This window comes from Carlito syrichta, unplaced genomic scaffold, assembly GCF_000164805.1.
Source record: "Carlito syrichta isolate Samal-C Ts95f unplaced genomic scaffold, Tarsius_syrichta-2.0.1 Scaffold106255, whole genome shotgun sequence".
Taxonomy (NCBI): Eukaryota; Metazoa; Chordata; class Mammalia; order Primates; family Tarsiidae; genus Carlito; species Carlito syrichta.
Window position 1 is genome coordinate 281548 of NW_007050351.1, and position 23667 is coordinate 305214.

Sequence of the window (23667 nt, forward strand, 5' to 3'; positions counted from 1 at the left end):
GGCGCGGGTGGGGTGGGGGTTCACCAGAGGAGTTGAAACTTCTTCCCAACCACCGGAAAGGCGTATGTGGGGAGTCTGAGCCGCCAACAAGACCAGGCCTTCCCAGCGAGACTTGCCCGTGTGGAGGATCCCTCTCAGGAATCAGTCCCCGCTCGGAGACTGGAGACCTCGCTCCTGGCGCAGGGGCGGAGCTGAGCTCCAGATGTCCGGGCGCGCACAGCTGGAAAGTCACGTGGCACGGTCCCCGTCCCCCTTCCTGCCAACGCTGCATTTGGCGCAGGCCCGATTCATGGCCGCCCTTGGGACCCTGAACCGAACCCCGGCGTCCCCGGCATCAGGGGCTACGCCGCTCCCGGGGGCAGAGCGTGAGTGTCGGGATCCCTAGGACCGAGGCTGAGGAGGGGTGGCTGGGGAAAGGCAGAAGGGATCCGACCTCAGCGCGGGGGAGGGGGCTGGGAGTGAGGCCGAGGCTCCCTGCCTCCCCACGCGCTCTTGGGACACCATCCTTGGCAGGAGATGAGAGTGGGGGGAGTCAGATACAAAGGGGAACGTCTCGACCCTTCAGGCTGCGGGTACCGCGGGTGCGTCAGGACCCAGAGTAGGTGGTAGCGGGAGACCCCCGGGGCGTGGCCTCCACGCCCTCCTCGCGGGGAGGGCGGGGCTCGGAGCCCAGGCCCGCAGCCGGCTACCGCTTGGGGAGCCCCTGTCTGCGCCCCTTCAAAAGGAGGGAGGGCGCCCGCCACGCGGACATGGGGAGGAGGCTGCGCCTACGCGGGGACGCGTCGCTTACGCTGGTCCTCGGCGCCGCCCTCGGCCTCCTACTCTATGCGCAGCGCGACCGCACTGCCCCGACCACAAGCGTGCCGCGACCGCGAGGGAGGGCGGCACCAAGGCCCACCCCAGGGCCCCGCGCGTTCCAGGTACCAGACGCGGGTGCAGCCCCGCCGGCCTACGAAGGGGACACCCCAGCGCCGCCCACGCCCACGGGACCCTTTGACTTTGGCCGCTACTTGCGCGCAAAGGACCAGCGGCGCTTTCCGTTGCTCGTCAACCAGCCGCACAAGTGCCGCGGCGACGGCGCACCTGGCGGCCGACCCGACCTGCTCATCGCCGTCAAGTCAATGGCCGCGGACTTCGAGCGGCGCCAAGCTGTGCGCCAGACATGGGGAGCGGAGGGTCGCGTGCAGGGGGCGCTCGTGCGCCGTGTGTTCTTGCTGGGCGTGCCCAGCGGCGCAGGCACGGACGGGGCGGACAAGCGAACGCACTGGCGCGCCCTGCTGCAGGCGGAGAGCCGTGCATACGCAGACATCCTACTCTGGGACTTCGATGACACTTTTTTCAACCTAACGCTAAAGGAGATCCACTTTCTGGCCTGGGCTTCGGCCTTCTGCCCCGACGTGCGCTTCGTTTTCAAGGGCGATGCCGACGTGTTCGTGAACGTGGGAAACCTGCTGGAATTCCTGGCGCCGCGGGATCCGGCGCAGGACTTGCTTGCTGGTGACGTGATTGTGCAGGCGCGGCCAATCCGTGCGCGGGCCAGCAAGTACTACATCCCCGAGGCTGTGTATGGCCTGCCAGCCTATCCGGCCTACGCAGGCGGCGGTGGATTTGTACTTTCCGGAGCCACGCTGCGCCGCCTAGCCGGCGCCTGTGCGCAGGTCGAACTCTTCCCTATCGACGATGTCTTTCTGGGCATGTGCCTGCAGCGTTTGCGGCTCACACCTGAGCCTCACCCTGCTTTTCGCACTTTTGGCATCCCCCAGCCTTCCGCTGCGCCGCATCTGCACACCTTCGACCCCTGCTTTTACCGCGAGCTGGTTGTCGTGCACGGGCTCTCAGCCGCTGACATTTGGCTTATGTGGCGTCTGCTGCACGGGCCACATGCACCAGTCTGTGCGCATCCACAGCCTGTCGCTGCAGGCCCCTTCCAGTGGGACGCCTAGCTACCCCTCACAGCCCCAAGCTCCTCATTCAGACCCAGGTTGGAGGAGGGAGCTTGAAGGGCTTTCGCAGGCGAATAATTGCAGCGAATGTGGTTCTTCTCCACATCACAGGACGTCTCCCTCTACAGGGACTCCCAGGGTAGTAAGATTGAGCTTGGCTCCTGCTGGTCCACCCTGCTGAGAGCCGGTCTGGAATCAGTGTAATAGTGACCTTTTGAGCCGGGCAGACGTGGCCCCAGAGCAGTGGACATGCTTGGTCCTAGTAGCAAATAGGTGCATGTTCAGGTGGGCTGGCAGGGGCCATGGAATCCTACCACACTCTGATTTGGAACCCCTAGGATAATGCAGAAGGGTCCTCAAGACCAGGCCCCACGGGGAGATAGTGATAGGGGCGGGGAGGGGGGCGGCAGCTTTCCTGGACCTGGCATTCTGCCACAGCTCAATCTGAAAGTTGACATTTTGCTTCTCACCTGCCCCTCCAAATTAGATTCCCAGCAGCTGCCCAGGTCTTTCGATCTTCCCTGAGGTCTGCTTTCCAGGAGCCAACTCCTCCTGGGTCCAGGTCTGGCGGGAACACCAGGGATAGAGTCACATAAAAGGGACAAATAAGTACATAATCCCACCTAGTCTCCCTGCCTCCTACACCCTAACAATTGCCAATCTGTTACTGGAGGTTATGACGACCCTCAGAGGAGCCAAGGAACGTCTTCCCTAAGACTGCTCCACTATTTTTTTTTTGAGTTGGAGTCTCTCTCTGTCACCCAGACTGGAGTGCAGTGGTCACTCCTGGCCACTGCAGCCTCAACCTGCTGGGCTCTGGTGATCCTTCCACCTCAGCCTTCCAAGTAGCTGGAACTACAGGCGCGCGTGACTCCTCCACTATTAATTTTCCCATATTCTTCAACCACCCCCTTCCTCAAAAAACTAATACCCACACTCATTTTGTACAAACACCCCAGCAACAGCACATGGCAGGCCATTGCTGAGGGCATAGGTGCTTTATTGGAGAGCGGATGCGGGCAGGGGATGAGGAAGGTTCCCCCATTCCAGAAGGATGGGAACAGTCCTGGCTGCCCCTGACAGTGGGATGTACAGGGTCTCTGGCCAGGCCACAGTCCAAATGGGAAGACACCAGTCAGTCACAAAATCACAGAAGCGCCACACAAGTCTGGCTGTAGGCCCAGGAGCCATATAGGAACCTTGGGCAGGTCCCCTGCACATTCATCATTAAACTATACAGGATGAGGCTGTACATGAGTTAATTACAAAAGAGTCATATTTACAAAAATCTGTACACACATTTGAAAAACTCACAAAATTGTCATCTATGTATCACAAGTTGCTAGACCAAAATATTAAAAATGGGATAAAATTATACATTTCTCTTCTCAATTCTTTTCAAAAGGATTAATATTTTTAAAGCACATATATGCTTCTTTCCATTAGCAAGACCCATGAAGAGACTGAGCAGCCCAGCCTTCCTTGAGCCCCCAAAGGCCTTGAGTCATGAGAGGGCCTGGCTGGGGACAGTGCCCAGGGCTGGGGCAGGGAGCCAGCCCACAGTGCAGAATAGAAGGCTGAAACACAAAAGGAAAATGTCTTTGGCTAAAACTTTGGCATTAAATAAAAGAGGCAAACAGAATGGAAACATGCAGCCCTGCCAGCTAGGTTGGGGCAGAGCAGGGACACAGGCAACCTTGAAAGCTGGCTCCAAGAGGGGTGGGAACCAGGCCTGGGCACGTACCAGGATGGTAGAAAACTGTTTCGATAGTTGGGTGTGCCTACTGGGCCTGGCAGGGAGCACATGCAAGAGAGAAAGAGGGAGGGCAGGTGGGCCACCTTGGCCACAGCCAGCTCATCAAGTAACTAAAGTGGATGTAGTGCAAATGTCACAACCAAGTACTATGGACACCCTACCTGCTTGCCTTAAGGGTCATGTGGCAACATGGGGCCAAAGGAGGACCCTGTTCTCATCCCGGAGGCCTGTGTCCTCAGCCACAGAAAAAGCCCCAAGTTTTCCCAATGCACAAGATAGGAGTTGATGCATCCTGCCTCCTTGCATACTAGTTGAGAGCTCCCGGGTCCAGGTAGCAAGGCTCAAAGTTTGTGCTTCTCTTTGCAGTCTGTCCCCTGCTGTCACCAGCAGGCTGAGGACGGACGGAGGATAGCTGGGTCCCTAGCCCCGCAACAGAGCACCCAGCTTGAGCCCCACCTCAGAACATCACAACAGCCCTCCAACACTGGCAAGGTGGCCAAGGAAACCCACAGGGTGGCACACAGAGGCCTGCTGAGCAGGAGGCGATGCGGAGTTCTGTGGGGCAGGGGGCATGGGTGGTGATGTCCCTAGGGGAGCTCTGCTGTTCTCAGATGGGCCCCAGGTCTGGGGGGGCCATACAGGGTCACGGAGGCAATGTGGTTGTTCTGCATGACCTGGTGTGAGAAGAGGACAGTTGGGTCAAAGGGGAGGGAAGAAGGGATGTAGGCCAATCCTGTGCACAAGGGCTGTAAGTTATGTGTGGGACACACCTGCACACAAAGGCTGAACTTCCCGACCCCTCAACCCTCCCAACTCAGGCTAGGAGCCACCTCTGCCTGAGGCCTATTTCTCAAGGGATATATGCCCAATTTGTCTAGTCCTTCTGGGATTGCTGAGTACCTGCTGTTAAGTATGGCATCCAGAGTGAAACAGGGCAGCCCATTCTCCCAAGTCAGCAGGGCCTCCAGAGCCCATAGTACATTCATTCCCATGGCACTTGAGGGCTCCTGACACCTCCAGGCTGGGCCCACTGGCCCTGTGGTTCCTTTCCTTGATATACCATGTTTTCAGACATACACTTGACCCCAGATATCCCAACATCAATTCTGAACCCTCACTGGTAAGTGTGGGTAGCCAAGGTAGGTACTCACAAGACGGGGTTGCTGGGGAAGGATCAATCTGCCCAGCAAGGCAGTTAGGCCCTCCTCAATTTCCCTCAATCACTTGCCTGTTCTTGCCACGACCACCAACCCCTCAGCAGCTTATTTCTAAGAGGGCCTCCAGGGCTTACCTCAAAGATCATCCGCTGAAGACCAAAGCAAAATGTGGAGCCAAATGGGTTGGTGTTGTTTGGGGAGGAGGACCTGAGGCCAAAGAAGCCAGAATTAGAGGGACAGACAGAGGCCAAGGCCATGCTAGGCATCCAGTTTCTTTTGGGATGTGGCCATTGGTCAGTGGTCTCTCATGGCTGTGGGGGTATGTCTGTCTCCCACACTGGCCCTCAATGTCCTAGGAATCTTCCTCAGAAAATTACTATGGAATAGGACTGTAGAATGTTACCGTGGAATGGAACTGCAGTGGTGAAAATTTAGGAGAGCCCTTTAAAGAGAGAACCACAGGCAGCACAGCAACCAGGAATGGGGTTGTGGATTACATCAGGTAGCAGTTTTGATGGGAAAAAAAAGAGCCCAGGACAGCCAGCCAAGACCTCTTCCCTTTCTGAATAACTAAGAAGGCCCCTATACTTGGAGGTAGGGTGGAGGAAGGGAGCTATTCCTGGGGGCACCTCTCTACCACAGGTAAACAGAGCAGTTGGTCCAGTCCTAAAGTGCAGGGTGGGACAGAAAGTGTGTGGCAATTCCAAAAACACCTGTGATTTCTTTTCTTTTCTTTTTTTTAATTGGAGTCTCACTCTGTCACCCAGGCTGGAGTACTGTGGCATGCTCATGGCCACTGTAGCCTCGACCTGCTGGGCTCAGGCGTTCCTTCCACCTCAGCCTTCCAAGTAGCTGGAACTACAGGCACGTACCACCATGCCCATCTAATTTTTTGATTTACTGTAGAGATGAGGTCTCGCCAAGTTTCTCAGGCTGGTCTCGAATCTGTGGGCTCAGGCAATCCTCTCACCTTGGCTTCCCAAAGTGCTGGGATTATTGGCATGAGCCACACACCCAGCCACGCCTGTGATTTCTAAGCAATACCCACTATGCCAGGTTTCCCTGGGCCTTCTGAGCTGTGAGGAACAGGGTAGGATGGTCAGAAACAGCAACCTCCCAATCACCTGTGCAGCACAACGGGCTTCTCCACAGGGTGGCCCAGGAGCTCCTGGATGTTGTCCCACTGCAAGAAGAATAAATGGCAGAAGAGGTTAGCAGGAACCTGAACACACCTACAACCAATGGCTGGCCCGGAGAACATGACCCCAGACTGCTGGCAGGCTCATATCCACCTCATTCTTGGGCTGTGTTAGGTAGGAAAATAGGAGCTCACCTTGCTGTAGGTTGTACATGTTTCTGTCTGACCATCAGCATTTTCTGAAAAGAAAACACAGGGCAGTTTGGTAGCCGGCCCAGCCCACCTATGGCCTCAGACCTAGGCATGATTCAGATGTGGCCATCCTTTGCATTGGGGTTGAGTATGTAGGGAGGAAAGGTAGGCTGTTTTGGAATTGTAGGGTGGAACAGGATGGAAGGGTGAAAGAAGACCAGTCCAGTCAGGTGTGAGATATACCAACTGGCAGTGAGAGTCAGGCACCAAGGATGGGCTGTGGGTAGCCGGATGACCATCTGTAAACAGGGAAATCTTCCCCCCAGAGCCCGCAGTCTCACAGACGTAGGAAAAGGTCTTGAGGGCCTCTAGACTCCAGACCAAGAACAATGTAGCTCCCAAAACAAGTAGCCCACTCTGGAGGAGCAGAAGCCATGAGCAGAGGCTCCACACCTACTAACTACTACACCACCTCTGCTTAGATCTTTTTCTTTTCTTTTTTTTGAGTTGGAGTCTCACTCCATTGCCCAGCCTGGAATGCAGTGGCACACTCCCAGCCACCGCAGCCTCAACCAACTGGGATCCATTGATCCTTCTGCCTCAGCCTTCCAAGAAGCCAGAACTACAGGTGCACACCACCACACCCGGCCCTTTTTCTCTTTTCATAGTGGGAAACTGATTCAAAACCCCCTTCCTTGCCCTAAGGGTATTAATTACTCACCTTTTTTTATGGCTAGTGGGATCTTGAACTCACAGCGATGATAACTAGAGAGAAGGCAGAGAGGTAAAGGCTGAGCCTGCTGGGAGGCCTGACCACTCCTATATCCCAACCCCGCACCCCTGACAGCATTCACTGGGGAAGTCAGATTTAGGTGCTGAAGCAAACAGAAAAGGGCATGGTTCTGGGATCTGAAGAGCCTATCACTTGGATAAGACATTAAACTTTCTGAACCAATTTCCTTGTTTGTAAAATAGGTTCACGTGGAGAGATGTAAGGCATTGGACATTGTGCCAGGAACACAGCAAGAATTCAGTAAAATTCAATATTTACTTCTCATTCAGTCTAGATAAATTAGAGGACACCCAAAGCCACAGGAGTCTCACTCTGTCACCCAGGCTGGAATGCAGTGGCACACTCACTCAACCTGCTGGGCTCAGGCAATCCTTCCACCTAAGTCTTCCAAGGAGATGGAACTACAGATGTGCACCACCACAAATTTTTTTCATACTGCAGAAATGAGGTCTCGCCAGTTGCCCAGGCTGGTCTCAAACCCCTGGGCTCAGGCAATCCTCTTGCCTCTACCTCTAATTACAGGTATGAGCTATCATGCTTAGCTCTTCTCGGGGGGGGGGGGGTTAAGCCCAAAATTCACAAAGGGACAGGTACAGGTATACTCACATGTTGAAATTATAATGCCCAGGGTAATTGGTGTGTAGGACAAACTTCTTCACTTTGTGTGTATTTGCATCAAAGAGGATATCCTGGGATAGAAAACAAGGTTGCTCAATTAAAGAATGTGATTGAGGCAGGGCAGGTCTTTCCAAGAGCATGTCCAACTTAGAGATGATCAGCTCTGCAACAAGGATGTCTGTGGGCATCAGGTTTCTTTCGAACAACAGTTAAGGGCACAGCTAAGACCAACTAGCTTTAACTTGACATTTGCAGTGAAGCGGGAGGGGGACCCAAACCATCTATAGACCTGGCAGGCACAGGGACTACAGCTACCATGCTTAAGAACTAAAACATGTAAGGGAGTTCTTTCTGTCAACTGAACACTTCCTCCTATCCCTCACACCCTTTCCAGCTTCATATCCTCCTAGCTGCTCAGGTTTGTGACTCTAGGGTGACCTCTGACTCTACCGCCATACCAACAGCAAACTAAGTTCTGTTAAGGCTGGTTCATTCTCTCCATCTTCACTGGCACCTGGCATCACTGGCCCTTGAACCCAGAGGTCCAGCCTCAGCAGCACCATTCCCTCCTGCCACCATTCTACTCTCAGGAGTTTATGAGCCAACAGTAGTTCCTCCACTACTCCTGGCTTATGCTTCACCTTTCCCATATAGGCTGCCTCAGTCTTTCCTTTCTCCCTCTCTGGAATCTACCCTTTGCTTCCATAGGATCTCAGACCCTGGAAGGCTCAAAGGTTAGGAGAACCATAGTCCAGACCAGCCCTGCCCTCTGAGATGTTTCCAGCTGGAACACTCTTTACACAATCATTTCTCATATATGCATCCTACCAGCTGGACTGTTGACACTGAGCAGTGGCTACCAGAACCATCCAGCATCCTAGGCCCAGAGCACAGGGCTATAACAATGCCTCTGCAGTGGCCCTCTAAAAATACAGATGCACATTTCCACCCCAAGCCCCCCAGTCTCTAAACCTTTTCAATCTCCCTACTTTGTGACTTTAAGAGTGTCATAGGCTCTACAAAAGGGAAGTTCCCCAATAGCTTAATCTGAGTGAGTTTCACAGCCTCCTTCTATGGAGCATGTTTCCCTCAGAAGTCAACAGGTACTAGGGAACCTGGTGTTTCTCAGCAATCCAGATGATAAGAAAGGTCTACTTTGGGGTACCAAAGCCTATGTAAAACAACACTAGGCAAAGCCAGCTGGGTTTCCTGATGCCCAGACATGGTTACAGCTGCATGTGTACACATAAGTGTACAAACTTGCACTGCCCATCCCAACAAAAATTAAATGCCTCTATAAGGAATCACAACTTACCACCCCAAGAGTGAAGTAGTTAAAAAAGTAGTCATTGCACTTAGATGGAACTTGCTTATGAGGGGAAGGAGAATGAATTTTCATCTGTAGACAAAAATAACCATAAATTAAAATCTAATCCATTTATATAGTTCTTGATTAAATGAAGGTCTACAAATTACAAATTGTGTGGAGTTATTTTTGAGTTGGAAGCTCACTCTGCCACCCAGGCTGGAGTGCAGTGGCACACCCATGGCCATCACAGCCTTGACCTGTGGGGCTCAGGTGATCCTTCTGCTTCAACCTTCCAAGTAGCTGGAAATACAGGCGTGCACCACCACAACCAGCGAATTTTTTTATTTATTGTAGACATGAAGTCTCACCATGTTGTCCAGGCTTGTCTCAAACCTTTGGGCTCAGGCAATCCTCTCGCCTCAGCATCGCAAAGTGCATTTCTCACAACATAAAGCTATCGAGTAAGCAAGAGTGTGAGAAGTCTCAATTGCTGATATTGACTAATCCAGAGGGAGAGGGAACCAGCTGTGGTTGACTACAAACTGGACCATGGAAAGGCAGCACAGCACAATGGATAGGGACAGAGGCCAGAAAAAGGTTTTAACTTACTTCACAGGCCGGGTGCGATGGCTTAAGCCTATAACCCCAGTACTTTGGGAGGCCAAGGTGAGAGGATTGCCTGAGCCCAAGACCAACCAGGGAATCTTGGTGAGACCTCATTTCTACAATAAATAAAAAAATTAGCGGGGCATGATGGCACGTGCTTTAGTTCCAGTTACTTGGAAGGTTTAGGCAGAAGGATCGCCTGAGCCCAGCAGGTCGAGGCTGCGGTGGTCGTGAGCATGCCACTGCACTCCAGCCTCGGCAACAGACTGAGACTCCAACAAAAAAAAAAATCACATCTCCATCTGCTTTAAACAAAACAAGTTCTATGGGTAGAAAACATTTTATATTAAACATTAAATTAGTGTTGATTGAAAAAACAGGGGAGAGAATGTCTTTTACTCTAGAAAGATACTTCCCCTACCTTGTCTTCTGACTTGTAGAAGACCTTGTGTGGAGAGCCAAGCATGCTAAGAACATCTTGGCAGGAATCACCAAAATACACTGAACGTTCAAATACCCGCATCTTGGCATCTGCTAATAAGCCAGGTCCACAACCTGCAGAGAACAAGGAGAGGATGTCAGGTTCTGATTAGGACCAGAGATCTTGAGCTTTTGGAGGCCTGAAAGGGGTTTACTGTCTGCCTGCCGCATTATTAGATATGGCCAAGGGTCAAGTCTGCATGCAAGCAGAAACACCAGGTAACCAGGGCTTAAGACTTTACAAAAGATCACTATCTATCCAAGAAGACTGCTCTATAAAAAAGTCTAGAGTGAACCACCTATTAACTTACTCCCTAATTGTACACTTGATAGAGACTTCCAAGGCAGATAGCAGCCACTATCACTCAAAAGAGACAAACCAGGTAAGTGGAGGAATAAAAATACCTTCTGATTTGCTTATTCTCCGGGAAGAATCTTTAAACCCTGACTTTCTCTAATACATTTCAGAAATGGTTCCAGCTAAAGGCACACACACAAATGTAGAAGTAGCTGTGGAACGGTGATAGATACACCAACAGTAAAACTTCCCTATTCAATGGGTAGGGAGACAGTGCTTTGCCCAAAATAAAAATGGAAGCTAAAGTCAGTAGAGGGCAGGTGTGGTGGCTCAAGCCTGTAATCCCAGCACTTTGGGAGGCCAAGGTGAGAGGATTGCCTGAGCTTGCGGGTTTGAGACCAGCCCAGGCAACTTGGTGAGACCTGTCTCTACAATAAATCAAAAAATTAGCAGGGCGTGATAGCTACTTGGAAGGCTGAGGCGGAAGGATCGCCGGAGTCCAATAGGTCGACGCTGGGGTGGCCATGAATGTGCCACTGCACTCCAGCCTGGGCAATGGAGTGAGACTCCAACTAAAAGAAAAAGAGTCAGTAGAGGACTGCAATTCCCTGTTGCCATGATAACCACTGATATCACCTTACTTGGCACAACACTTTACATTTGTAACTCTTTCTTTTTTTTAATTTTTAATTTTAAAGATGTGGGGTACAATTCAGGATTAGGTATACAAATGTTCATTATGCAGGTACCCTTGTTAATGAGGTGTTTCCCCCGCCTCCCCTGGCAATTTCCTCCCCCTCCCCATTGTCACTCTTTCACGTGTAACAATCCATTTGCTGAATGCAGAAGCTTCAGAGAACAAAAATCTGAAATAACTAGGTACTGAGTTTTTCAACAAACCCAAGAATCTCTATTAACAGCATATATATACTGCTTGGGAAAAAAGGCTATGTTTAAGTTAACTAGATCTTGGAAAAAATAATCTTCCATTAACCGCTGTCCACAAATCCTGCAGCCTAGGCAAGCCTGGGTGACCTTATAGAACCTTATAGCACCAAAGTATCCAGTGAGCTAATACATTTTTCCAAGTACCAGATACCTATGAATGTCCAGATGGGGCTGCAGGGAAGGAATCCTTCACAGGTGACTCTTCTCTTTTGTCTCACTTTGCAAGAAGCCTACCCAGGTAGAATTATTCATAATAATTAAAAATTACCCACTACTTTAATCTGTGATTTCCTTACAGGGTACGGCTGCAGTGATGTTTCTAACACAGGAAGTCAGTTCACCTGTCTTGGTCTTCACAGGAATTTATCCATAAGGAAACATGTGAGAAATGGGTCAACCGAGACTCTCCTACTTGCCAAAGGAAATTCTCAATGAGTACTGGATTGAATGATAAATCTGTGAGGCTCTGACTTAACAGAAAGTGTTTTCCCTGCTTGAAGTGTAAGCAGTGAGTGGTGTGGCTCCCGAGAGTGTGCTGTACAAGGTGGCAGCCAGAATCCACTGAGACCCCCACTCTTGACAGGCTCCTCCTGCTATCACCTGTGATGATTAATAGCCCCAATCCTTGACTACAATGTTGTCTGAAGCAGTCATCCTTCTGAGAAGACAGACACTAAAATCACTTGCCCCTGCTGCCACATCTCAAGTCTTTCATAAACCATAGCTCAAGTGCAATACTCCTTAATGCAGTTGTTCTGCCTTGGCTAGAAAATATTTTAAGAAATTTCTAAGGCTAGGCATGGTAGCTCAGGTCTGTGATCCCAGCACTCTGGGAGACCGAGGTGAGAAGATTGCTAGGGGGGTCGACCCAGCCTGGGCAACTTGGCAAGACCTCATTTCTACAGTAAAACAAAAAATTAGCCAGACTTGGTAGTGCATGCCTATAGTTCCAGCTACTTGGAAGGCTGAGGTGGAAGAATCGCCTGAGCCCACCAGGTCGAGGCTGTGGTGGCAGTGAGCATGTCACTCCAGCCTGGGCAACACAGTAAGACTTCAACTCAAAAACAAAACAAACCAATGCCTCAGAGGCTGATGTAAGACTCTGGTTTATGAAAAATGCTGATGAGGTTGGGTGTGGTGGCACACGCCTATAATTCCAGCACTTTGGGAGGCCAAGGTGAGAGAATTGCCTGAGCCTACAGGTTTGAGACCAGCCTGGGTAAGTTGGTGAGACCTCGTCTCTAAAATAAATAAAAAAATTAGCCAGGCACGGTGACACGTGCCGATAGTTCCAGCTACTTGGAAGGCTGAGGCGGAAGGATCACCTGAGCCCAGCAGGTTGTGGCTAAGGTGGACGTGAGCATGTCACTGCTCTCCAGCCTGGGTGACAGAGATTCCAACTCAGAAAAAAAAAAAGGAAAATACTAGTTAGACTGAACTCCTTGAAGGTTGGTCCCGCTGTTGACTCTCAAACAGTCTTTATGGGGGCAAACTGAAGATCCCAGTCCTATTAAGCATGATCTAATGCCCAAAGCAGCAGACACTGGCCAAGTAGAAGAAATCACAAAATGAGGTATGGATCCCAGAGAGACCAGCTACTGAAGGTGGCAACTCTTTTTGTTGTCCATGATGAGCAAAATTCTCGCTTATCAAGGTGTGGTCAAACCATAATTCAACAAGTCCTTTCTGCCTGCCTACTCTGAGAACTTGGTACTGGGAGTAGAAAAGGGCAGAGCAGACAACACTGTAGCCCACAAGATACATTTCTAGGAAAAAACTTGGAACTGTCTGTGTGCATGCTGAGGGATGTAGTGGTACTGTCAGTTATTAAGATTTATTAATGATAAGACAATGTCCTGTCCCTTGACAAAATTAGAAAAAGTTTTTTTTTTTTTAAGTTGGAGTCTCACTCTCACCTAGACTGGAGTACAGCAGCACCATAACGGCCACCATAGCCTTGACCTGCTGGGCTCAAGTTATCCTTCCAAGTAGCCTGAACTACAGGTGTGCAACACTATGCCCAGCTAATTTTTTGATTTATTGTAGAGACGAGGTCTTGCCATATTGCCCAGGCTGGTCTCAACCCCTGGGCTCAGGCAATCCTTTCACCTCTACCTCCCAAAGTACTGGGATTACAGGCGTGAGCCACCACAGAGAAAAGCTTTAACCATAAACATTTGCACTAATTGTCTTCTACCAACTATCTGGCAATGAACTGAATGCCTATGTTACCCTAAAACTCGTATGCTAAAATCTTAACCCTTAAGGTGATGGTATAAGGAAAGTGAGGCCTTCAGGAGGCGATTAGGTTATGAGGGCAGAGACCTCAGGACAGGGATTAGTGTGCTTACAAAATAGATTCCAGAGAGCTGCCTTGTCCTTTCTCCCATGTAAGGACATATTGAGAAGTGTCTGTCTGTAAACCAGAGAGCAGGCCCTCACCAGATACTGAATGTGCCAGTGCCTTGACCTTGGACTACCCAGCCTTCAGAACTTTGAGGAAAAAAATCCTGCCATTTATGTATTTTCTTATAGCAGTTCAAATGGATAAGACATATCTCTAAGCAAATGGGATTTTAGAAATGTCTCAACGTGAATATAATGAGGAATCTATCCACCTCAAAGGGAGTCACTGACCTGCAGCAAGTAGGCGAAGCCGTAAGCCTGCGGGTCCAGTTCCATCTCGAAGAACATCTACACTCTCAGCATACACATTGCCCAGGAAACAGCTCAGGGGCATTACAGGAGCCCTGGGGGCAGGCACAGAATAAACAGAGGCTTGGTCCTCCCTCCTAGGGAGCCCATGGCCCTCGTATGAAACTCCTGCTCCTTACACTTACTTGGTATCCTGTAGGCTGTTTCCACTGTAGATGTACATTCGTTTTACAGTTGCTCCATGGGGTATCTGAAGAGAAGCCAGGCCATGGGCAAAATTAGGCTGCAAACACAGGATGAGAGTTTTACTAAGGGTACACTGCAGGTAATGGGACTCAGACTCTGGTCCTCCCTGGGACTCATAGTCTTCAAGAACTGGTCAGGTCAAAGCACACAGTCAAACCGGGCTCAGGGTCAATAAACTCCCATGCAAGTGCACCTTTATTTTAATTCTACTTGGTTTTTCTTTGCTTCATCAGGGCAAAATGCAGGATGCTTCCTTAATAAAATGTAAGCTGTACAAGAGTTATCATTTTCCCAACTCTAAGAATAAATGATGTTTGCTAAAAGCAGCACGTATTTGAAAATCCAGAGGGGCCGGGTGTGGTGGCTCAATCCTGTAATCCCAGCACTTTGAGAGGCTGAGGCAAGAGGACTGCCTGAGCTCAGGGGTTCGAGACCAGCCTGGGCAACTTGGTGAGACCTCATCTCTACAATAAATTAAAAAAAAAATTAGCCAGGTATGGTTGCTCACGCCTGTAATCCCAGCACTTTGGGAGGCCAAGGTGAGAGGACTGCCTGAGCACATGGGTTCAAGACTAGCCTGGGCAACTTAGCAAGACCTCATCTCTACAATAAATCAAAGAATTAGCTCGGTGTGGTGGTGCGTGCCGTAGTTCCAGCTACTTGGAGGGCTGAGGAGGAAGGATCGCCTGAGCCCACCAGGTCGAGGTAGCAGTGGCCATGAGCGTCCCATTGCACTCCATCCTGGGTGACAGAGTGATGACTCTGAATCAAAAAAAATCCAGAGGATAAAATCTCCAAATTCTAGACCATTGAGAAAACTGCAGTTATTAGGAGCTTGAAAGTAAGACATGACTGGATTTACCTCTGAAAAGTGAACCTGACCTCACTTCTCAATGGGGAGCACCCTCCTCCTAGAATGCTGGCCTAGGCATTGCTTCTCCTGTCAACTCCACCCCCTCGACTCCTCCTTGGCTCCTAAAGAGCTTAAAGACAAGGAAACCAAAGAAAGGGTGCTTATCCAATCCCTTCCACCTCTGTGACACTGTCTGCTGACCCACACCACATGGCACTGGGCACAAAACATCAGGGGACAGGAAGGGCTAACCTCATACTTGGGAGCCTCGGTCCATGAGTCTAACTGAAAAGAGAAAGACAGTCCTCTGAAGTTGAGGTGGAAGAGCTGCTCAGCAGAGTTGTACACTGTGGGGGTGGGAGAGAAGAAAATGACATGTTGACTAGCATCTGAAATCACTAATATAAACCAGTCTGGCAGAGAATGATTGACAATACATTCCTTGTGTCTTGTTTCTGAACTAACCTACAACTAGGTTGAAAACAGGGAGAAAAGCTTTCTTTCACACCCAAGTACCAAACCCACAATCCTATAGGAGCCTGACTTCAGGGAGTGGAATGGGAATGTGCCACCAGTCAGGTTTATGGGCTGCCACTGATGACCAGAGGAAATAGATGGACTTGGCTCACCTCCAGGATGGGTTGCGCCGAAAGACTGGTCAATCTGCTCAATGGTAGGAGCTATGGCCTGAGAATTAAAATGCACGCCACTGAAAAACAAAAATATTTTTTAATACCAGGCTTCACAAGATGGGCTCACAGATCATGGGAAGTGGTGGTTGGAAGAATTACTGTGAAGACACAGGTGAGTCTATAATTATGTCAAAATAAAAAGTTTAATTAAAGAACTTTAGCGCCTTCCCATACGGGGCTTATTATCTATGGATTGTACAGGTCATTCCCATTGTCATTCTAAAAAGTACATTTTGACTCTATTCAGTCAGACGTGGTGGCTCACAGAACTTTGGAAGGTGGAGAAAAGAGGATTGCCTGAGCTCACGGGTTTGAGACCAGCCTGGTGAGACCTTGTCTCTACAATAAATCAAAAAATTTAAAAATTTAAAAATAAATTTTAAAAAATTAGCTGGGTGTAGTGGTGCACACCTGTTGTTCCAGCTACTTGGAAGGTTGAGGTGGAAGGATTGTCTGAGCCCAGCAGGTTGAGGCTGCAGTGGTCATGATTGTGCCACTGCACTCCAGCCTGGGTGACAGAGTGAGACTCCGACTCAAAAAAAAAAAAAGTAGCAGTATTACTTGAGTTCAGGAGTTGGAGGCTGCGGTAAGCCACGATCATGTCCCTATACTCCAGCCTGGGAAAAAGAGTAAGACCTTGACTCAAAAAAATAAAATAAAGTGGTGGTTTCTTTGGCAACCTTTTTAGCAAAGGCTTTGGAGTCAGACCTATTTGGTTTGCCCCACCTCTGTTGCTCATGAAAACAAGAAAAGAGGTGCCAAAACAGGCTATGTTGGGAAGGGCAGATATGACCCAGGAGACTGTTACAATCACCTCTGAGCTGAGGTCCTGCTTTGCTGAGAAGATAAAACTGGATGATATACGTGTGAAATATTTAACACACAGCATGTTCTTAATGAGGTTTACTTCTCTTCTCCAGGAAACTAAGCAGGCTTGGAGGTTGTCTCAGTAAATCATAGCCCCAGTCTGGACTGCTGTAGATAGGAATCCTCACTAACTTAATTAATGTGGTAGATAAGGCCTGTCTGTATCAAGTGTGACATATACCAGCAGGAAAGAAAACTTACCAATATTTTAACTTTACTTTAGTCAAATCATATACTTCAATCACCTAAAAAAAAAAATGTTTGAGAGTTGTCAATGCTTTGAAGTTGATGATAAACTGAAAAATATTTTTTAAAAATTTGTAAAATAAATAGAAAAGAAAAAAATCTACGACTAGCCAACATTCTCCTGTAGTACTGCACATTATCCTTTGTTCTCATTTTAAAATTGAGGGGAAAAACACATACATACCATAACCTCCCCTCTTCCCTCTTCTACTGAACTGCTCAACAGATGTCCATGGATGCTCTGGGACAAGGTCCTTACATGTAATCCACTGTTGGGTCATACTGAGGCTCATACCACCCCACAGGACAATGATACCTTCCAGATATGCAGTTTATTGAGGCTATTCCTTAGATACCAAGCCCCCTTTCTTCCATGGCACACTTTGCTGCATTTTAAAAAACCAAATCAAGTCACTTTCAAAAATAGCTTATTTTGAAACTTGTTTTGTTTTGTTTTTAAACCATAAAGATGAAGGGGGAGGTCTATCTTGCTAGAAAACAAGCCACATTAGCAACAGCATTCAATTATGTCTCTAATGAAGAGTATCTGGTTAAACTTGGACAACCTTAGGACCCTTGTGAAGTTTGCTGTTTAATGGGTTCAGCCTCAGATGAAATGCCAAGAATTCAGAGCAGAGACAAAGGAAAAGGCATTGTCAAACACTTGGCCATTGGTAGTGCCAAGTAATAAGCACAGTGAAGTCCTCCCTGCAGTGGTGTAAACGGCTTGGCAGCCAGCAATATGGCTGGCTGGGACTATCCTCCAAATGGGAGCTTTGGCCCTTATTGTGGAGACACAAACAGCTGGCTCAATGCTTGTCTTGCCAATCAGGGCGTGATTATGAAAGGGATGTGGGGCACCGCGTATAGGAACATCTGCTACTCCCATAGAAAATAAGAGACATGAGCTGGGCATGGTGGCTTATGCCTATAATCCCAGCACTTTGAGAGGCTGGGGTGAGAGGACTGTCTGAGTCCACAGGTTTGAGACCAGCCTGGGCAACCTGGTGAAACCTCATCTCTACAATAAATAAATAAATAAACAAAAAAATTAGCCGGACATGTGGCACATGCCTGTAGTTACAGCTACTTGGAAGGCTGAGATGGAAAGATCACCTGAGCCCAGCAGGTGGAGGCTGCAGTGGCCGTGAGCATGCCACTGTACTCCAGCCTGTGTGACAGAGTGAGACTCCAACTCAAAAAAAAGAAAGAAAATAGAGACATGATAGGTAGTTCACTTTTGGCCAAAGATCCTGTCCCTAACTTCATCTAAAGACTAGAACATTGAACCAAGTTGGAAACTTCTCAACCATTATGCAGCTATTTTGATTCTATCTACTGGGGAAAAACTGCACCCTCTGCTGGGCCATTAAAGTATTTGAATGAACTCTTTCCTCTATACTTGAATATGCTTTTCACTGGTTCCACTAAATTAAGCCCCTTGAGGTCTAACTCATTAGTTTGCATAGGGAAGGTGCTCAATGACAGGTCAGGCAAGTCTGCTTGATGTGAAGCTAGTTAAGACCAATATAAAGCCTGAAAGCATGAAAAGAGGTGCTGAGAGGGGCCATGGAAAGAGCAGGGGAAGAGTTATGATTCAGAGATAGTAAGTGTTCCCTTCAGAATGCCTGGGCTTGGCAGTATACCATGCCAAACTGGTATGCCATTTCACTGAGGCCAGAGCCTTGTGCTGGCAGGAGGCCTCCACCTTCAGCCAGAAGCCCTCCCTGCTTGCAGCAGGCGCAGGCACTCACCTTCCTAACTACTGTCCCTACAGTTGGCCAACAATCCCCTAAGGCTTCCTACCACGCACCCTATGGGACTGGGCCTCCAAGATGTCCCTCCTGTGTCACTGTCACCCACTTGCCAACAACTCTATGGGTCCAGCAAATATAGATGTTTCAACTTTGCCTGACTAATGGGAAAAGCAGTGGACTAGGACATGAGCAGCACTTGTGGCAAAGGACCCAGAGTGTTGGCCATCTTCGAATCCCTCATGTCACTAGGAGAATCAACAAGCAGATTTTGTAGCCGGGCTCGGTGGCTCAGCCTGTAATCCCAGCGCTTTGGGAGGCTGAGGTGAGTGGATTGCCTGAGCCCGCGGGTTCGAGACCCGCCTGGGCAACTTGGCAAGACCTCATCTCTACAGTAAATCAAAAATTAGCCGGGTGTGGTAGCGAGCGCCTGTAAATCCAGCTACCTGGAAGGCTGAGGTGGAAGGATTGCCGGAGCCCAGCAGGTCGAGGCTGCGGTGGCTGGGAGCAGCCACTGCACTCCAGTCTGGGTGACAGAATGAGACTCCAACCCAAAAAAAACAAAAACAAACAAAAACAAGCAGATCTTGTCCCATGGAGCTTGCTGGGCCACAGGGACAAGCAGTTGGGAAGTCTAAAGGCCATAATTTTCTACCTCTGGGCTGGAGAAGCCCCCAATTTCTCCAAAGGGGAGGAGATGTAGCAACAGTCAAGATAAAAATGGAAGACAGATGGCTGTAAAGGTTGTAACTTATAAAGTCTCATTCCACAGGGCTCTCTGTCTCTCAGGCTTAAGGTAGGGGGTGGGGAGTGAAAGGGCAGACAGAGAGTGGGAAGCCATTTTTCATTTTGTTCTTAAATCCTGACACAATGATGAGAAAGTAGAAATTATGTTTTTGGAGAAATGCACACTTTAGGTAAAATTAATTTTGCTGACTTTGTCTTTTTTAGGAACAGACTTCCTGGTGTCAGGTATCTCATAATGTTAATCAAGCTTGCCTAGAGTAAAGGGAATTTACAAGGCCTAAAATGTCATATATTGGTCAAAGACTGTAAAAGTCATGAAACTTGTAATTACAAAAGTTATGACCACCCAGAGGGGAGCAGGTAGGGACTTAATCTTCCAGTAGAATGGGCCCTATCTACAGGGAAGTCAAGGATCCCCCCATCCTACCTATTGGGAATGCCTAGGAGATAAGGGGAGGTACACCCTCCATTAGGTCTAAGAAAGGTTGTTTGGAAAGGTGCAGGAGAATTAGAATCCTTGTCACGCCCTTCTGTAGGGGTTATGATAATGTGGGCGGACATTAATGGGTCTCTGTGTCACAGGTTCTCCAAGACATCCACAGGTGGTCGATAAGGAAGTCACAGCAGTCATGTGCAATATCTCCAAGAAAAGGATTTAAGCCAGGATTCTGGGGGGCTATAACGTCACACTCACCTAGAAGGTAGGCCCACTCCCTGTCTGTGGGGGGTGAACTTTTCTTAAATAAATATTTTCTTCTCTCACCTCTGTGTGTTGCAATTCTTGGCAATCTAGTCGGATCTCTGGGTTGCCAGCACGCACCTCCGGCTTGCCAGCCCCAGCAGTGCTACACACCTCGCCTCGCCTCGCCTCTCCACCCTCACCCTGTCCGTCCGTACCCTAACAGAGAGCAACTGCAGGAGACAGCATCAGAAGAGGTAGATTCTGAAGCCTTTGGATGGAAAGCCTGCAGAAAGGACAGATTGGGGATGGTGCCAACCAAAATACCTGAGTGATCACTTCCTCAGTTTCCAGAACCTCAGGCATGGCCCTAGTCCCTCTTTCACAGGGATCCCACAGAAGTCAGAAGAGGACCGTCAGGCTCTATTTTATCTCTTTTTCTGTCCAAATGCGCTTTCCATTCCTCACATTTCTGCACATTATTTTCTTCAGCTTTTCTTATTTATTTCCCATACCCATTAAGAGAACCTAAGCCACTCTCAAAGTGGCCAGCACCACATGCCGGTAACACAGGGTTAAGAGCCTGGTATCAGGTAGACTGCTTATCTTCTATCTTCCCTCTCAGTTGTCTTGCTGTTAAAGTCTTGATAGGACTAAATGAGAAAGTGCATGTGAGGCACTCAGTCATGTGACTGCATATATTACTAAATGCTCACTAAACACACGATATTGTCCTCACTATGCTGTGAGTCCATGGGCTACCCAGTCATCCCTTTTTATTGCCCATTTAGGTTACTTGCAGCTTCTCATTACGATGAAATGCCATCACCCTCCCCTCAGTCATTTTGAGTTATGTTTTGATTCTCATTCCCTGTACTGATTCTCCTTCCATGTTGTTTTCTCTCCTTAGTAATTCACTTTTGATGGTAATGATGAGAACCAGGAAGTATTTAAGTCTTTTGGAAAGGTAACTCCATAACTTAACCAGGACAATGGCTCCGGCATGCCACTGCCCAGAGCCTACATTCAACCTCATGACTTTTAGGCATGAACCTGGCTGTCACATGACTAACCTGTGAGGCCCAGGCATTTGTAAATAGAGTATATTAAAAACACCCTGGACTAAAACAGGTGTTAGCAAACTGCATTTGAATGCCAATTAAGACAATCCTACATACCAGCAAGCTGTTTGTTTCCATTTCCTCAACAGGGTTAAAAAATCAACGGGCATGGTGGCTTATGCCTATAATCCCAGCACTTTGCGAGGCAGAGGTGAGAGGATTGCTTGGGCCCAGGAGTTCAAGACCAGCCTGGGCAACACGGCAAGACCTCTTCTCTACAAAAAAATTAGCTTGGCGTGTGGTAGTATGTGCCTCTTGTCTAGTTACCCAGGAGGCTAAAGCAGGATTGCCTAAGCCCAGGAGGTCAAGGCTATAGTGAGCCATGAGTCATGTCACTGCACTCCAGCCTGGGCAACAGAGTGAGACTCCAACTCAAAAACAAAACAAAACAAAACAGCAACAATATCAACAACAACAAAAAACACCTCACTGCTGGTGTTAATCCAAGCTCCAGCATTCTAGGAAGAACAATTTTCATTATCTAGTCAAGTCACACTGTTTGACAAAAAAAGGAAGTAAAATAAAACAAGGTAAGTAAATCTGACTAAAGTCATATGGTCCTATTTTATTCTGTAGTTAGGTTCCACTCTTAGTACCATAAATACAGACTCAGGCAAGCCATGTCAAATATTAGCTCCTCTCCTGTTTTCCTATTCAGTATAAAAGTCCCTTCCCCACAGCATATTCCCCAAATCTTCAACACTTTTCCCTTCCCCACTGGAGCCTGGGACAGCAGCGCTTCAAAGCCTCTTTCCAAACACCCCCATCCACTCCCACCTTTCCCCTCTTTAGGGGAACAGGCACAGCTTCAGTTCACTACATTGTGGAGGTGCCTGTACCAAAGAAGTCCACGTCTACTTATGAACTTTTTAAGTATCTAACAATAACACATATTAATTAGCTCCATAAAGACTGGCTCAGTCAGACATGAAACATTAGTTGTCATTTATAATTACCTTAAGTCTCTGATTGAAAGCATCAAACAGTAGTTTGATCCCGTCCTGAGTCAGGTTAAGGATGAGGTCATGGCTTAGAGGAGACTACAAAACAAAAATGAAATACATGATGAAGAACTGATTTATTCACCAGTACCTACTGAAGCCTTAAAATATAAATGCAAACTGGACTCAGTGGTTCAGCCTGTAATCCCAGTGCTTTGGGAGGCTGAGGTGAGTGGATTGCCTGAGCCCGCGGGTTCGAGACCCGCCTGGGCAACTTAGTGAGACCTCATCTGTACAATAAATCAAAAAATCAGCTGGGCGTGGTAGTGCATGCCTGTAATTCCAGCTACTTGGAAGGCTGAGGCGGAAGGATCGCCGGAGCCCAGCAGGTCAAGGCTGCGGTGGCCGGGAGCGGCCACTGCACTCCAGTCTGGGCGACAGAGTGAGATTTCAACTCAAAATAAATAAATAAATAAATAAATCAGTCAGGCATGGTAGCGCGTGCCTGTAATTCCAGCTACTCAGAAGGCTGAGGCGGAAGGATCGCCGGAGCCCAGCAGGTTGAGGCTGCAGTGGCTGGGAGCGGCCACTGCACTCCAGTCTGGGCGACAGAGTGAGACTCTAAATTAATTAATTAATTAAATAAATGCAATGCACAGGGAATAACTAAATGTAGGCAGTCCTTCTCTCTCGCAGCTAATGAGGTCCGGGAGCCAGAAAAAAAAACTTGCATAAATGCACAGTGTCATCTACTTCCAAATAATATAAGTTGAAAAGAGCCTCTCCCTTTCAGACCTGGGTAAAAATACCTGGAGAAAAGGGACAAAGTGATGTGAGTATATAAGTAATTTTCTTTTGAGGCTCCAGGGTCCACATCAGGAGTATGAGTGAGTGTACTGCCATCAAACCTACAGAGAAGTAAGTCATTGAGGAATACAGGTCATGTGAAAAGGCTTAGCTCTATTTTTTTTTTGAGTTGGAGTCTCTGTTGCCTAGACTGAAGTGTGGTGACACGCTCATAGACACCACAGCCTCAACCTGCTGGACTCAAGAAATCCTTCTGGCTCAGTCTTCCAAGTAGCTGGGACCACAGTCCCGTGCCACTGTGCCCAGTTAATTTTTTACTTATTGTAGAGATGAGGTCTCACCAAGTTGCCCAGGCTGGTCTCGAACCCTTGGACTCAGGCAATCCTCTTGCCTTTGCCTCCCAAAATGCTAGGATTACAGGTGTGAGCCACTGCGTCTAGCTTCTACTTTTTATTTATTTATTCATTTATTTACTATTTATCTTTTTTGTTTTTTTTAAAGTTGGAGTCTCACTCTGTCACCCAGAATGGAGTGCAGTGGCTGCTCCCGGCTACTGCAGCCTCGAACTGCTGGGCTCCGGCGATCCTTCCGCCTCAGCCTTCCAATTAGCTGTCACTACAGGAGCCTGGTACCATGTCTGCATAATATTTTGAATAATTGTATAGAGTGCTTTTCCTGGATACCTCCCCGTAATCGGCGCCTTTAACAGGCTTATTTCTATGATTCAGCTGAAGATGATATTTAATCCCCGAACTCAGAGCCACCTCTTTGAAATTTGCTCATTTCTCTGAGTAGCTCCTATGATTACACGAGGTATACAC

The 23667-nt window shown here is 48.5% G+C and overlaps 2 protein-coding genes across 6 annotated transcripts in view; one reads left to right on the plus strand and one right to left on the minus strand.

Moving 5' to 3' along the window:
• The first annotated feature begins 749 nt into the window (after positions 1–749).
• On the plus strand, positions 750–1992 carry B3GNT9 (UDP-GlcNAc:betaGal beta-1,3-N-acetylglucosaminyltransferase 9). Its single transcript, XM_008066807.2, has one exon. It carries the CDS (start codon positions 750–752, stop codon positions 1941–1943), a length of 1194 nt encoding a protein of 397 aa, XP_008064998.1. The 3' UTR covers positions 1944–1992.
• Positions 1993–2883: 891 nt separating this feature from the next.
• The window catches only part of CUNH16orf70 (chromosome unknown C16orf70 homolog), a 36453-nt gene continuing 15669 nt past the window's right edge, over positions 2884–23667 (minus strand). For 2 of the 5 annotated variants that reach the window (XM_021716699.1, XM_008066825.1), the window contains 14 exons: positions 22055–22138; positions 16753–16796; positions 15622–15701; positions 15245–15339; positions 14079–14176; positions 13876–13988; positions 9934–10067; positions 8913–8996; positions 7586–7668; positions 6908–6951; positions 6190–6233; positions 5981–6039; positions 4991–5063; positions 2884–4373 (listed from right to left, as the gene is read on the minus strand). In XM_021716699.1, the coding sequence (XP_021572374.1) occupies positions 4287–4373; positions 4991–5063; positions 5981–6039; positions 6190–6233; positions 6908–6951; positions 7586–7668; positions 8913–8996; positions 9934–10067; positions 13876–13988; positions 14079–14176; positions 15245–15339; positions 15622–15701; positions 16753–16796; positions 22055–22138 (1122 nt within the window). In that variant the 3' untranslated portion in view covers positions 2884–4286. The remainder of the gene's footprint in view (positions 4374–4990; positions 5064–5980; positions 6040–6189; positions 6234–6907; positions 6952–7585; positions 7669–8912; positions 8997–9933; positions 10068–13875; positions 13989–14078; positions 14177–15244; positions 15340–15621; positions 15702–16752; positions 16797–22054; positions 22139–23667) is intronic. The other 3 variants (XM_008066832.1, XM_021716704.1, XM_008066837.1) reach the window with 3 other exon arrangements.